We start from the raw sequence: 14140 nt of genomic DNA on the forward strand, positions 1-14140 counted from the left end.
ACCCTGAGTGTGTCCCCGCATCCCACAGGCTACCCCACTCGAGCCTGGTGTGAAACGCGCATTAATCAACCCCAATGAGGAGTCTCAAACACGAGACCTCCTCCGTGGGCCGCATCCACCCCGAGTGTGTTGTTGCATCCAATAAGCGACCCCACTCGAGCCCGGTGTGAAAATACCCCTGCATTATTATGTGAGTTTATTTATTTTTATTTTATTTTAGTTTATGTACCTACTTTATTTCATATGTATGTGTCAAATGTTCCGGTCTTTATAGATTGAATTTTTCCAATTGGTTCGAGCAAACCTAATTTGCATTAAGAGTCCTGAAATAGATTTTACTCTTAGGATTGACCCTCTCTTGCACCGTCAAACATGACATCGGTATAAGATAAGAACTATATAATAAGTGGGAGCAGTCAAATTACTTGCGTTTGATATTTTTAAACATTACAAAAAACATTAGGACCTTAGTAGATGATTCCTCACATACACATACATACTTGGAAAATGTAGAAGAATGATGTTATTCTACCGAGAAATCATTGGAAGACACCTTTTTTTTTTTCAAAAGCAAGCCCCTGTTCCATTGATGAAATAAACAGGAAATATATAAACTGGAACTTTGAATGGGCCCCACACAAAAAGAAGTGGGCCACACCTATCATATGGACTACAACTATTGAGAGAAAGGGAACAGGAAAAAACAGTTGAGCAAAGAGTAGAGAACAGGGCCTCTGCTGCAAATGCCCAAAGGGAAGCGTTAGCTAGGAATCGGCCCAAAAAGGCTGCCTTACAATCTAGCACCAGGAAATTTCGACAGGGAGGCAGCTTCAAACAGCAAAAGAGCTAGCCTTTATTTGGAAGACACCTTAATGACTTGACTTATCATCATGAAGTATGTTGGGACTCGTGGTACTCACAATCACAATTTAGAGATGACATATCTCACTGCTAAATTAAAAGTGTTGAGCATGAGTATAAGTGATAAATTCACCATACTAATTATCCTAATTTCTTTGCTTCCACAATCTGGTACATTCAAATCCATTATAACAAACATAAAAATATGTTGACCCTTAATGAGCTTATCAATATTTATGTGTACGAAAAGATTACGTTAAAGTAGGAAGGGTAGTTGTTTATATATATGGTGACCAGAGAGTCCATAAAGCACAACAAAGGAAATGAACAACCACCCAATAAAGATTCTTTGTCTGCTAACGTATCCAGGTGAGAAAGAATGAAAGAATGGACAAGATGTCCCAAGGTATTACTTTTATAAAAGAATGGACACATAAAGAGGGTCTAACAAAAGAGTAAACCAAAAACACAAAAAAAGGTGGTCGAAGAAGTTTCACACTTGCCCAAAGTAGTTCTAGACTTCTTTAAATAATACACACAAATATATATATATATATATATATATATATATATATATATATATATATATATATATATATATATATATATATATATATATATATATAATGCTTTTTCTACCTTATATTATGTCAGAGGCAAAAAGTACTTTATAACTTTTATAGACAATCATACTAGATATGGGTGCATTTATCTATCACATGAAAATTTTGATGCTCGATCTTGAAGCCTTTAAAACATATAAAATTGAAGTTGAAAATTTTCTTAATCATTATTTTAAAATTATGAGACTAGATAAAGGTAGAAAATTCTATGGTAGATATGATGAGACTGGTAGGCGTTGAGGGCCATTTGCTAGATCTTAAAAAAATACTAACATGATGCTTGAAATGCCACAATAAACAGGGTGATAGAAAGGCATAATTATACATTAATAGATATGGTTATAAGCATGATTAGCAATTCCACCTTGTACAAATTGAGATGGAGTGAAGTGCTCTTGACAGCTGTATATATCCTAAACTGAGTTCCTAATAAAGTCACACCTATGACTTCTTTTGAGTTGGGAACAGGTAGAAAATCCAGGCTAATGCATTTGCATATTTGGAGATGTTCAATTGAAGTAAGAGCTTCCAATCCACATGAAAAGAAATTGGATTCTAGAACCATAAGTGAATATTTTATTGGCTATTTAAAAATATCCAAAGGATATAGTTTTTACTACCCTAGCCTTAGAATGAGAATTGTGGAAATGGCGATGCCAAATTTCTTAAAGAATGGTAGATCAACGACTGTAAATGATCCAAGTAATGTTTTAGGAAATGCAAATATCAATGTCCCTTCTTGTAAATCCAAATAATCACGATGAACCATAACCCATTAATCACAATGATTAAGTGAAACATCATAACTGACCCTTACACACCCAAAGAGGAGGCTTGAAATCCAAGGTGAAAACTTGAATTACTTCTAAAATCCTTCCAAGAGTCGCATGTGTAACATGTGTGTCACTAGGCTACTGACCTATTGGGCACATGGCCCACTGATGATATCTTAAAATAATTAGGTTATCAACTACATCACCATAATTACTTTATTAGGATGATCTGCACCATGCAAAGATTGTCTATGTAAATCAATGATTTTCATCATTTTTTGACAAAGTATATATTTAAATGGGCTTATTACAACCATTGTATCAAACATTACATATATACACTAACTAGAGATATTAAAGTTGATTTAGTAATTAAATTCTAACTACTTTTAGATTACACGGGATTCTGAATCTAGGGTGCCAAACACAATAAGAGGATTTCAAATCTAGGGTGTTTCAAATCTATGGGGTTCCGAATCCAGGGAGTTCCAAATCCATGCTCCCAGAGAGGCCCTAAGAACATTTACTATGTAGACTTAAAAAATCTATATACGGACTTAAGTTTCATGACAATGGCATCTTAAATTTAATGGCTTTACTACCTCCTTTAGATTTGAGAAAAACATTGTTGTATATACTTGAAGGTCAATAAGAATAAGTTTATATTATTAGTCTTATATGTAGATGGAATTCTTCTTGTGAGTAGTGAGGTGGCATAATTATTAAATAAGACTCTAAGTTATTTCTCACTAAGAACTTTGAAATAAGAGATATGGGTGATGTAACTTTTGTTATTAGAATCAAGATATCATACGATAGATCTTGACGGATGATTTTGTTATCTTATAATACCTATATTGAAAGAGTTTTGTAGAGATATGGCATGCAAAATTCTCATCTATCAATGTAGCGATTGTCAAAAAGTTATATGTTTAGCCTTATGTAAGTTCTTAAAAAAGACTTAGAACATAAAGATATGAAAAAGATTTTTTTTTTTTTTTTTTTTTAAAAAAAAAATCATATTTTTCATAGTTGGTAGTTTGGGGCATGTTTAGACATTTACATGCTTTGATATTGATGTCATAGTTGGTATAATTAGGAAGATACCGAAGTGGTCTTGGTATAGATCATAGGAAAGCTGGAAAAAAAGTAATGTGATACCTATAAAGGATGGAAAAAAATATATATAAACTCACATATAAAAGGACTATTCAATAAGAGGTAATCGAATATTCATATTTAGATTTTGCAATATGTCAAAATAATAAGAAATGAACTTCTAGTTATGTATTCCTACTAGTTGATGGAGTAATTTCATAGAGGAGTGGAAACTGACTTCATGGCATGCTTTGAGGCCATAATTCATTCATTGTAGCTATGGAATTTTATTTATTGTGGCAACACCATAATGATCTTCTTCTTTAAAAAGGACAAGTACTCAAGTAATGCAAAACACATATAAAAAGTAATATGCCATCAAAGAGATGGTTAAGAATCATCAAGTGTTTATTGAACATATTAGTATAAAGCTTATTATTGCAGATCATCTGACAAAATGATTAACATCAAAGTGTTATATAAGTATGTAGAGAAAATGAGATTTATGAGATGTTTTTTGAGTTCATTATTAACAATATGATATATCATTAATGGATGACTCTAATAAAGCTTTTCATCCTTCAAAGAAAAAAATTAATGGATGACATTGTTTTCTCTTGTTTTTCATATGTGCAAATATAGATTTGTATGGATACAAGATAACAAAAATAGTCTCTCAATAAGGCATTATATTGGGTGTTATGTGTGTTAGGTATAATTAGCTTATGATCCTTCCTATTAATTGTCCTGTGGGGTTAATAGTTGTTAAACGGTTACATTGTGCCGTTCTTATGGGCCAGTGAAGAACATCAATGGAGAAAATATAATGAAGAGTAAAGGAGATTTGAAGTAATGGAAGAGAGAAATGGAGAGTTTATTAAAATAGAGAATGAGAGATAAGGAGTTAGGATACAAACCCTAACCCTCTCTTATTTATAATGTGCAATACGTGTCAGAATTGTGTCTACAAAATTGTGGGCTTCCAAAGCCCAAGCTCATAACTATACTTTTCTATACTCTCCTTCAAGTTGGAGCATCGTAATGATGTCGAATTTGTAATAAGGGATAACATAATAAACCTAAGAAAAATAAAGAAATTCTTCTCTGGCATTCCCTAAGGTGCTCTGAAAATAGGAACTTGAATTTGAAGAGGCACATAAAATATTTATATAAATAAAGGAAATAAAAGATACTGTGATCACAAAAATGAATGACACTGACTATGATGAGAAGCAAGCAAGCAGGCGAGTGGTAGAAGCAATGGTATGACGAACAACTTTAGGAAAGTAGGTACTTCTGTAACTTGAGTGATGTGAGTAGTGGACCAATTATTTGACACAAATGAATCTGGATAAACTATCTGTTGTTTTTTTATGTCTTAAATCGAGTCAGAAACAGGGCATGTCAATGACATTGACAGACTGTTTAATGCCATTGAATAGTGCTCGATCCCATCGAGATTTTTTGGATTTTCTCCAGTTGGTCGCTCGACTAACCAGGCATTTTTCGATACCATTGATGATTGTTCGATGACATTGAAGATCAGTTTGATGACATCGAAGATCAGTTCGATGCCATCAAAGATGGCTTGATGTGATTGGAGAAAATCAGATTTTCATATTTTGTCTCTGGATTGTTTAGGTGTTAGTTTGATGCCATCGACATGGCTTCGATGCTATCGAATGATAAGTTTTGATGACATCAAAGAGTGTTTGATGACATCGAACGGATCGTGCAGATTTTCACAGAGTTACGATTTTGCGGGATTTGTTTTCGATTTCGTTTGGGATTCTTCCATAGCTTATATATATGGGTGTAAACGCGATTGGAAGGTAATTCTAGGGTTTATAATTCATTCAAAGGGTTTCAAGGGTGTAACAAGGGTTTAATTCGAGGTTATTTGAATCGAGTAAGCTCTCTTCCTTTGTAATTTCTACTTTCATAGTGATCATCTGTCGCCTTGTGCCGTGTTTTTTTTTCAAAATTTTTTTCCACATTAAATCATTGTGTTCTCTCTGTGCTTGTATTTTGCGATTGGATTACTTCTTTAGATTCATCTCTATGTGCCTCTGTAGTCCCCACACAACAAATTTGATCAAGGAAGATGAGGAGTTTCACGCTCTGATACCATGTTGTTCTTATGGGCCAATGAAGAATGTTAATGGAGAAAGTATAATAGAGAGTAGAAGAGAAGATAGTAAGTAATGGGGGGGTAGGGGGGAGGGAGAGGGAGGGAGGGAGGGAGAGAGAGAGAGAGAGAGAGAGAGAGAGAGAGAGTTTATTGCAATAGAGAATGTGAGATGAGGAATTATGGTGCAAGCCCTAACCCTCTCCTATTTATAATCTGTAATAAGTGTGGGAACTACAAAATTGTGGCTTCCAAAGCCCAAGCATATGACCTATTCCCATTACATTCTTGTTAAACCTATGGGCTTCGAAAGCACAATCCCATAACCATACTTTTCTACAGTAGTGTTGTAATACATGAAAGGAAGTGTGTGAATGCTGATATATAACTATCATGATTCATACTTGTGATTTCATTTAATAAAGATTTATGAGTCATGAGCAAAATGAAGTGATTGAGATATTTTCAAAATTGTGCACGTATAAAGGTCTTTTTGAGTATTTAGCCCATGAAAGCCATTTTCAAAATTAAAAGATTTTTGAACTAAAACAATTTTTTTCTTAAAAGGTGCTTAGTATGTGGACAATGTGAAAAAAATATTAGTGTATTTATCATTACTATGTCCCACATGCACATACACATGTATGCCATATGGGGTCCTTTGGTTTTTTAAAAAAATTGACCTCTAAGTTACAATGCCTATTTATGAAAGAAATCTTCACATTAGGGTAAATTAACATGTGCAACGAAGTAAAGTCCATGTAGAACTTAATTTCTATGATGAGACAGGAGATTTAAGTATTTAAATAAGAAAGATGTTTGGCCCTCTCCATCAAAGTCCAAAAGATGTAGGGTTAACCATCTCTAAGCACACACTTGAGTGAGAATTAGGGAGAATGTAAGCCAAGGGAATCTACTATGTAGGGACGCAAGAGCAACGATCAAAGCCATTCATCGTCAAGTCCTACCGCATAGAAGAGTGTCATGCATCATTGATTTGGTAAGGCATATGTGACTAACAATACTTCTAATTTGCAATTTCTAGTTAATATCATTTCGTATGTATGCGTTTCATGATCCTAGGTATGGAATCATGATGTTGATTGGATTCCAAAAAAAATTTAGCATAAGGTGAATTCGGTTATGCGAAATATCGTGAAATTTCATGGTATTCCATGAATAACCTATCTAATCTTGTTCAAAATTTCACAATACTTCATGAAAATTTGTGCAACAAATAACCCCTTATAATAACATTATTTCGGCTTTCTATCAGAAATCGGTTGTTTAAGTGGTTAAGCCACTTTGCTTTCAACCCGCATGATCAGAATCAGGTAATAAAATCATCATCATTCCTTTGCATTATTGATATATCTTGTTCTCAACAATTTCTTTTTCACTAAAAACTTTTTATGAACTAAAAAAAAATCTCTTAGGATATGAAAATCTCACTAGAGTAAATAATTAAAACATGTACATATGTTATAGATTAATAAATACTGTTTAAGATTAGTATATAATGGAATTCAAAAAAATAAAAAAAAAACACTCAACTAAACAGTAACGACAATTTCCCAATATCCTCGCGGTAAAGTCGCGGGAAGCAAATAAATCCCTATCCCAACATCTATGCAATATTATTGCTTGGTTGATGTTTCATAAAAGCATGGTGAGATTTAACACAATGTTTACTGAGAAGTCGGTTGGGAGTAGAAAAGAAGCGAATGAGTAATTGAAAGTAGGATCTCAAGATTGCAAATTCACATTTAGTTTTTTGAAACATCTGCTCCAAAGCATTCGGGGTTGACTTTAACGATGTGGAGTTAATGTGTCACACCTACACTTTTATTTATCTACCCATTCATAATCTATAGATGCTATAGAGAATGCATTTGTTGTTTTAAGGGGCGCATTTGACCAATGACTCAAAGCTCATTTTCCCCCGTTTCCCAGATACCTCTTACGACATATAATTATGAAATTAAGAGTCGTATCTATATACAAGTCCAGAAGAGTGCAAGTTTTGCTAGTGAATGTGGCACGTACAATGCATTTGGAAAGCGACAAAGTAGGTTGCAAGATGTGGGATAGAGGGAAGAATAATTGGTCGTAAAAGGCTTGCCACTCCTATGATGGTTCACCACCATTTTAAAATGGTCGTGAATCATCTTCCTTGTAAGATTCATGTATGTCCATCCAAATTGTTCAAATTGTGAGAGATATTATGGATGGATCATCTCTAAAATCATGCTTGTAAAGAAATCACAACCGTCAAATTGATGGCAATCAAATGGATGGTTAAAAGTAAGAATAGTGAGTGGTATAAATTCTAAAGGAATAATAGATTGGTACCATCCTCTTCTTAGTGTAAGATTTTGGTTATGTTATACCTGTAGTTTGTTTAGAGATTCAGACGGTCTGGAAAGTATGTCACGCATATGATTGAAGAGTCGTGTCATTTTAAAAATGGTGGTGAACCATCATATTCCACCTCATAATAAGTAAGTCTCCCCACAAGATGGCATCATCTACAAATTACCTAAAAGCCTATATTTTAGTTCAAACCCTTTCAGTGACCTCTTACAAACTAAAATTTTAGCCACATGGAAAACTAATTGTCGAACATTTTGCCCCTAACTGCGCTTATCATATAAGATAAAGATAACCAGTTATTACAGTGTACCGACCATTAGGAATCATATTAGGACATTAGTTATATATATAGAGAGAGAGAGATTCTCCAATGCTTTCAAAGAACAGTAAGTTATAGTGCTCCTAGTTGCATTGGAATACTTGGACCGTCCAGTCCATTGAACCAGACTATTCATTAGGTTCATCCCATATATGATGGGCTAACAAGCAAATAAGACAACAATCTAATAAATATGAACCATTTGATCAGTGGCTTTAATATGGATGGTCAAGATCATTTACACAAAAATAAGTTCAATCATTTATTTGTTAGAGTCAGCCATCGATAATTATGAAGGATCACTTTTGCTAGGTAATTGTCAACATCCCATCCATGTCTTTGAAAATAAATGGCTCTAAAAAGAGAAGGCCTAGTAAGAAAAAAAAACAAAAAAAAAACCGACTGCATCTTCTGATTAGTACGATTTTTGTGTGGGAGCCTATTAAATGTGTGCTGGACTTAATGAACAATTTAGATTGATTGAATGACTATCCAAGTATGTTGATGCAATTACTAGACTTAACTTGTTGTGCTTTGAAAGCAGTGGAGCATTTCTCGATGCCATGTTGACTAAAAGTATTAACATTAGTGTTCCATGGTACAATGAAAGAGTAATTTTAAATACTTAGTCAATAGCGCATTGAAGAAGGCTGAGAAGGTTCTTGGAAGGTTCGTGGGCATTATTATCATTGTCATTGGTGTCATAGCTTTGAATAATTAAAATTACCTAGTTGTTTGGTAAATCAATTAATGCGAAGACCTTGCGCATTTATCTGTGAAAATGAAAGACGTGTAACATGTATATTACAAGTTTAACTCCATAAAAGAGATATTTTATAATGCCTTCCTTTAAGGGGGGGGGGGGGGGGGGGGGAAAACCATAAACAGCATCAAAGAGAAGGGGAAGAGAACAGTCTCATTGACATTGCACACCAGACCATATTTGTATGGGCCTACAAATCCGATCCATTCAATGTGCAGTTTGGTATGGTCAAATCTCATCAGAATACCACGTCGCTATCAAGAGAGCCGATTCTCTATATCTTTAACCATGTGAAGGGTCCTGCCAATCCCTATTGGCAGGTGATGAGCCAGCAAACCAATCACAGACCATGAATACGCATGCAGATTGGATTAGTTCTAAAGATCATAGACACTTGTAAAGAGACCATCAGTCATAATCCGGAATGAAAAACTATATATATATATATATATATATATATATATTCTATCATACTTTCATGGATGTAGCATCCGCTGGCTGCATCTCTCAGTCGGTCGCGAGCCCTGTTTTGGTCAGTGGTTTTGTTTGCTTTTGCCTTGTTCGCAATACGGGGAACTTTTCCTAGTACTACAAGCTTTCATTTCACGAGGTGGACGATGGCGTTGTCTGCGGGTAAGGGATGGCATTTTTCCAAAGGACAAAGGTGGCGTCTTGTCTTTCAATAACAGTTCGACAGCTGGACTAGCACAGAGGCAAAGGATCAAACAGGACGTGCGCGAGCGCTACTAAGTTTACTATATCTCATCCTTCACGGCAATCAATGCAGGAATCAGTTAGGAAAGCAAGACAATACACGACATAATATAATTCAATAGGCAGGTTCGATTGATGGCATCCGAGAAAAGAGCAAAACAGAAGCAACATACGTAAAGCCAAAAAGCAGAAAACAGTATCTCTAGCATCGAAGTAAAGCCCATCAGATGAGAGAAAAGCCAAACAAAGCACGATAGTAGAGAGAGAGAGAGAGAGAGTTAGAGAGAGGAATTTAGCAAAATCTGGTGGATTAAGATAGCAGATAGAATGGATTTCTTACCAGGAAGGAAGAAGGCGAGCGAGGGTTTCCGCAGCAGCAGCAGCTATTCCTATGGTTTCAGCTCTTCCCTTTTCCCTTCAGGTCTGAATGCCTGCACCCATCCCCGTAGCAGAGCTGCAGGCGGCCATCAAACCCAGCTGGGAACTGACTATCGGCCCCACCGCTTGCAGCAGATGCGGCGGCGGCGGCCCCTATGAAGAATGGCACGTTCGGTGGTGGGCCGTCGATGACAACCGAAGAAGGAAACCTCTGTAAGTGAGGCAACAACGGAGACGGTGAATTGGACTGAAGGGTCCCCCTATTGAAACCAGCGAGGCTGGAAGAGATCGCGAAATTCAGATTGTAGTCGTTCGGGGCAGTGGCGGCCACAGGGACAAGATGATCTTGCAAGAAAGCAAACTGCTGCAGCTCCGGGTGGTGATCGCCCCCGGTGGCGGTGACACCTAACGGCACTGTGCCCAGCTGAGGGTTCGAGAACTGGTTTTGGCTTGTGAAGCCAGAATTTTGGTGGGATTTCGCTTGGCTAGCAAAGCCAGAAGATTGGTGGGATTTTGCTGCTGCCGGGGCGAAGATTGAACTAGCTTGGCCGAAGTAATCCGTGGAAGGAGGGAATTGACGGAATTGCTTGTGCATGAAATTGTGATTTGGGGTTTGTTGGGCTGCTGCTGCAGCAGCCATGGATGCATCATTGTCATCGTCGTGGCTGTGGTTGTTGTTGTTGTTGCAGCCAGTCAGGAGTTCAGTGAAGGAGCTTTGAGAATTATGGTTTTGATTGTGCTGTTGGGGGATATTTGAGTTTGATTCCTTCTCTTTCTCCTTCTCTTTTGCAGCTCTTTCTCTGGCCCGCTCTCGGGCCTTGACGCGGATCTCCGATCGGGAGAGAGACAAGACAGATCCCTTGCTTGTCTCCGAAGTGCTGCTGCAGGTTGATTTCGTTAGTGAAAGCAGCTGCTGCTGCTGTTGTTGCTGCATCTGGTGCTGTTTTCCGATTTCGGGCTCAACCCGCTTCTCGTCGCTGGCTTGCTTTGGTGTGGGGGGGAACGCACCATCAAGCGACGGAAGCTCAGCAATAGCATCGGCAGCAGCATTTATCAGCCATTCCACGGCCTTGCTCGGCTGATCGTAGCCTAGACGGTCTTGAAGATCATAGAACTGGATCGCCGTCGAAACCGAGAGGCGGACACGGCGGTCCCTCAGCCCTTTCGCAGTCAGCACCTTGCTGTGTCGATCCTTTCCCCCGGAATTCCTTGAAACCCTGAAAATCCTGGACGATTGCCACGCCAGGAGCCGGCCCTTGTCTCCTCCTTTCTCTCCATCACCTTCGCCAATCCCGCATTCTCCGTCATCGTCGTCTTCTTCTATCTTCCCTTCGTCTCTCCCGTTCCCGATTCTCCACCGCTTGCGCGACTGCGTCTGGATCTCCTCCACCTCCATGCCGCTTTCATACCTCTCCCTATCTCCCTCTTTCTCCAAGATCTGGATCTTTCTTCTTCAAGAGAAAGGAGGCGTAGAGTTTTCTGTCCTTTGCATTGATGAGGGGGGAGGGGGGGTTCTGTAGTACTTTTTATTCAGAAGGAGAGAGAGGGATGATGATAAAAGGCTCTTTTAGCGGTCGAGATATCGCGTTCGAGGGTGCGGAGACTGTAAGCTTTTTGCAGTACTTTCAAAAGCACGCCTGGAGAGATGAGTTGTGCTTTTCTTGCATTTCCTTTCGCTCGTCTGTCGAAAAAATAAAGAAAAAGCCGGTCAGACTCTCTATCGTCTGCAGCTGCTGCTGCTACCTGAGAAGAAGGGATCAGATGCGTTAGAGAGACGTAGTACTGCGACAGAAGCGCTTTAAGCGATCGAGATCGGACGGTTTGTGATGTCCTTAAAAAAGGATAGCTCTCTAACCCTAGCTTTAAAGATGACGATAGCACAAGAGAAAGAAAAACAAAACCCGAAAAAGCTTACCTTAGCCTTGAATTCCCCTCTGCGGTTTTTGCAGCTCGATCTGATCCTTTTGCTGTAAAAACAGGTTTCCTGACAGTGAAAAAGAAAACGGTGGAAAATGAGAAAAGGAAATGCAAGAAAGAGCCTACCTTGCCTTGAATTTCTGAGATATAAGCTAATGGTCAAAGCCTTTTACTGAGAATACAAGCCTCCTAAATCCTGATGGTAACATTAGCAGAAATGAGGGAGTTTTGAGATTCTAAATCATTATTTCGTTAATTATTCTCTTCTTCTTTTCTTTTTTGCTTTTTTTTTTTTTCCTCTCTCTGGAATCAGAAAAACACAAAATGAAATTTTAAGTCGCATGAATTTATTCGATTTCGGCTCAGATCTGATACCTTCTGTAGATTTTAACCTTCCTGCCAGTAAAAATGGCTGAAAAGACGTATACGTAGTTGCTTCTATTTTCTCAAAGAATAAGGGGAAAAAAAAAGGACATAAAATCTCATATCACCTCAAATTTCAGAGATTTCAGCTCAGATGCTATCTCTTGCAGTAGATCGAAAGCTTCCTAGCTCCTGCCCCAATTTCACCTCCAGTCGGAGACTTTTTGTCCCGGAGATTTAAGCTTGATAGCTGTAAGCAAAAAAGAAGAAGAAGAGAAGAAGAAGCAGAAATTACATAAATTTTCCGAAAATGGAAACAAAGAAAAAAGAGCTCATGCCACTAAAATTTCTGAGATTCCATCTCCAATCGTAGTCGTTTTTTACGTAAATTACTACGTTATTCGCACGAAAAGTTCAAATAAAAAGAAAGAAAAGATCATTCCTCCAAGAGTTACAGCAATTTCAGCTCAGAAGATGACTTTTTTAGCAGATTAAAGCTTCCAAGCTCCTGGAGTCTCAGCTCCAATTGGAGATTTTTTTTTATTTATTTTTTTTTCTTTCGGTAGATTTAAGCTTGCTAGATATAAAAACCAGAAGAAATTACATAAATTCCTTTGCTTTTTTTTTTTTTTGCTGCGGAAACAAAAAGAAAAAAAAATAAAGAAAAACAAAGCTCCTTTCGCTTCATCTTTTGAGATTCCAACTCCAATCGTAGCTTTTTACATAAATTTCTTCGTTTCTTGTACCGAAATTTTGAAAGAAAAAGGAAATATCATTTCACCAAGAATTCCTGCAATTTCAGCTCCAGTTGCAGCCTTTTTACAGTAAATCATCATAGCAGAAAAAATGAAAGAAATAACGTAAACTCTTCTATTTAGCTCAAATGTTCTTTTAAAGCTCATATCAATTCCCCTCACCTTTAATTTCTACTATTTAAGTTCCGATTGTAGTATTTTTACAGTAATTTAAGGTTCGTTTTCTGTCGATCTGATCTTTAGAAAATCCGTTTCCAGTCCTTCAATTTCCTAAAATCGACTTGTGAAAATTCGCAGATCTATCTTTTCAGCTCTAAACTCGCAAAAGAGTGTCAACGTTAGATTAAAAAACTCGTAGCTTTCTTCTTCTTCTTTTTTCGTTTAAAAAAAAAAAAAAGCCTCAAAGATTTCGAAAATCGTAAATTCGAAGATAGAGCCTGGAAATCGAGGAGGAAGAGGGGGAAATTAGTCGATGAATGCAACTTACTACCTCGAAGCGATCTGCATTTTCCTCTTCCGATCTCTACTCAAGAAAAAGATAGAAAGCGATTCAGCTCCGGACATGAAACCGCCATTAACAGCCGTTGATTTCGACCGAAATCGAAGGATTTCAGCTGGAGATTCGTTGAATTCCTTCCAACATGCGCTTCTCTTTCTCTCCAGAGATTCCTACAAGAGGGAGGGAGGGAGAGGCGAAATAGCGAGAATTTCTGAAGAAGGAGAGAGAGGCGAAAGAGCGAGAATATCTAGAGAGCGAGAAAGATGGGCTCGTGGTTCGATGCCCTAAACGATGCGTTCCTGAAATCCCATTAGAGCAATTACCGGGCTTATCGGGAAAGGACAGACACAGCGCCGTTCCCCTCCTTAAATAATGCGATCTATGTCGACTTGCCACTGTGTTTTCAGAAAATCACACAAATGCCACTACTTGCGGTAGGAATTATTTAATGCTCGGCCTGCATCGTTGGACATTGTACACGCATTCCATTTCTCGCAAGTGAGGCCTATATTACGGAAATCTAGACCATTAATATATTTATTCTCATATATTTTTGTAAATTAATTTAAATTTTGG

The 14140-nt window shown here is 37.4% G+C and overlaps 1 protein-coding gene across 4 annotated transcripts in view; it reads right to left on the minus strand.

Annotated features, from left to right (window-relative positions):
* LOC131243104 (transcription factor TCP2) overlaps window positions 1-13901 on the minus strand; it is a 32540-nt gene extending 18639 nt beyond the window's left edge. For 2 of the 4 annotated variants that reach the window (XM_058242227.1, XM_058242204.1), the window contains exons 1-4: window positions 13556-13901; window positions 12439-12560; window positions 11946-12014; window positions 9993-11711 (exon numbers count right to left, since the gene is read on the minus strand). In XM_058242227.1, the coding sequence (XP_058098210.1) occupies window positions 10050-11426 (1377 nt within the window). In that variant the 5' untranslated portion in view covers window positions 11427-11711; window positions 11946-12014; window positions 12439-12560; window positions 13556-13901 and the 3' untranslated portion in view covers window positions 9993-10049. Of the gene's footprint in view, window positions 1-9992; window positions 11712-11945; window positions 12015-12073; window positions 12144-12438; window positions 12561-13552 lie in introns of all 4 variants that reach the window. The other 2 variants (XM_058242222.1, XM_058242212.1) reach the window with 2 other exon arrangements.
* Window positions 13902-14140: the final 239 nt, after the last annotated feature.

The sequence above is a fragment of the Magnolia sinica genome, chromosome 1 (assembly GCF_029962835.1).
Source record: "Magnolia sinica isolate HGM2019 chromosome 1, MsV1, whole genome shotgun sequence".
Classification (NCBI taxonomy): domain Eukaryota; kingdom Viridiplantae; phylum Streptophyta; class Magnoliopsida; order Magnoliales; family Magnoliaceae; genus Magnolia; species Magnolia sinica.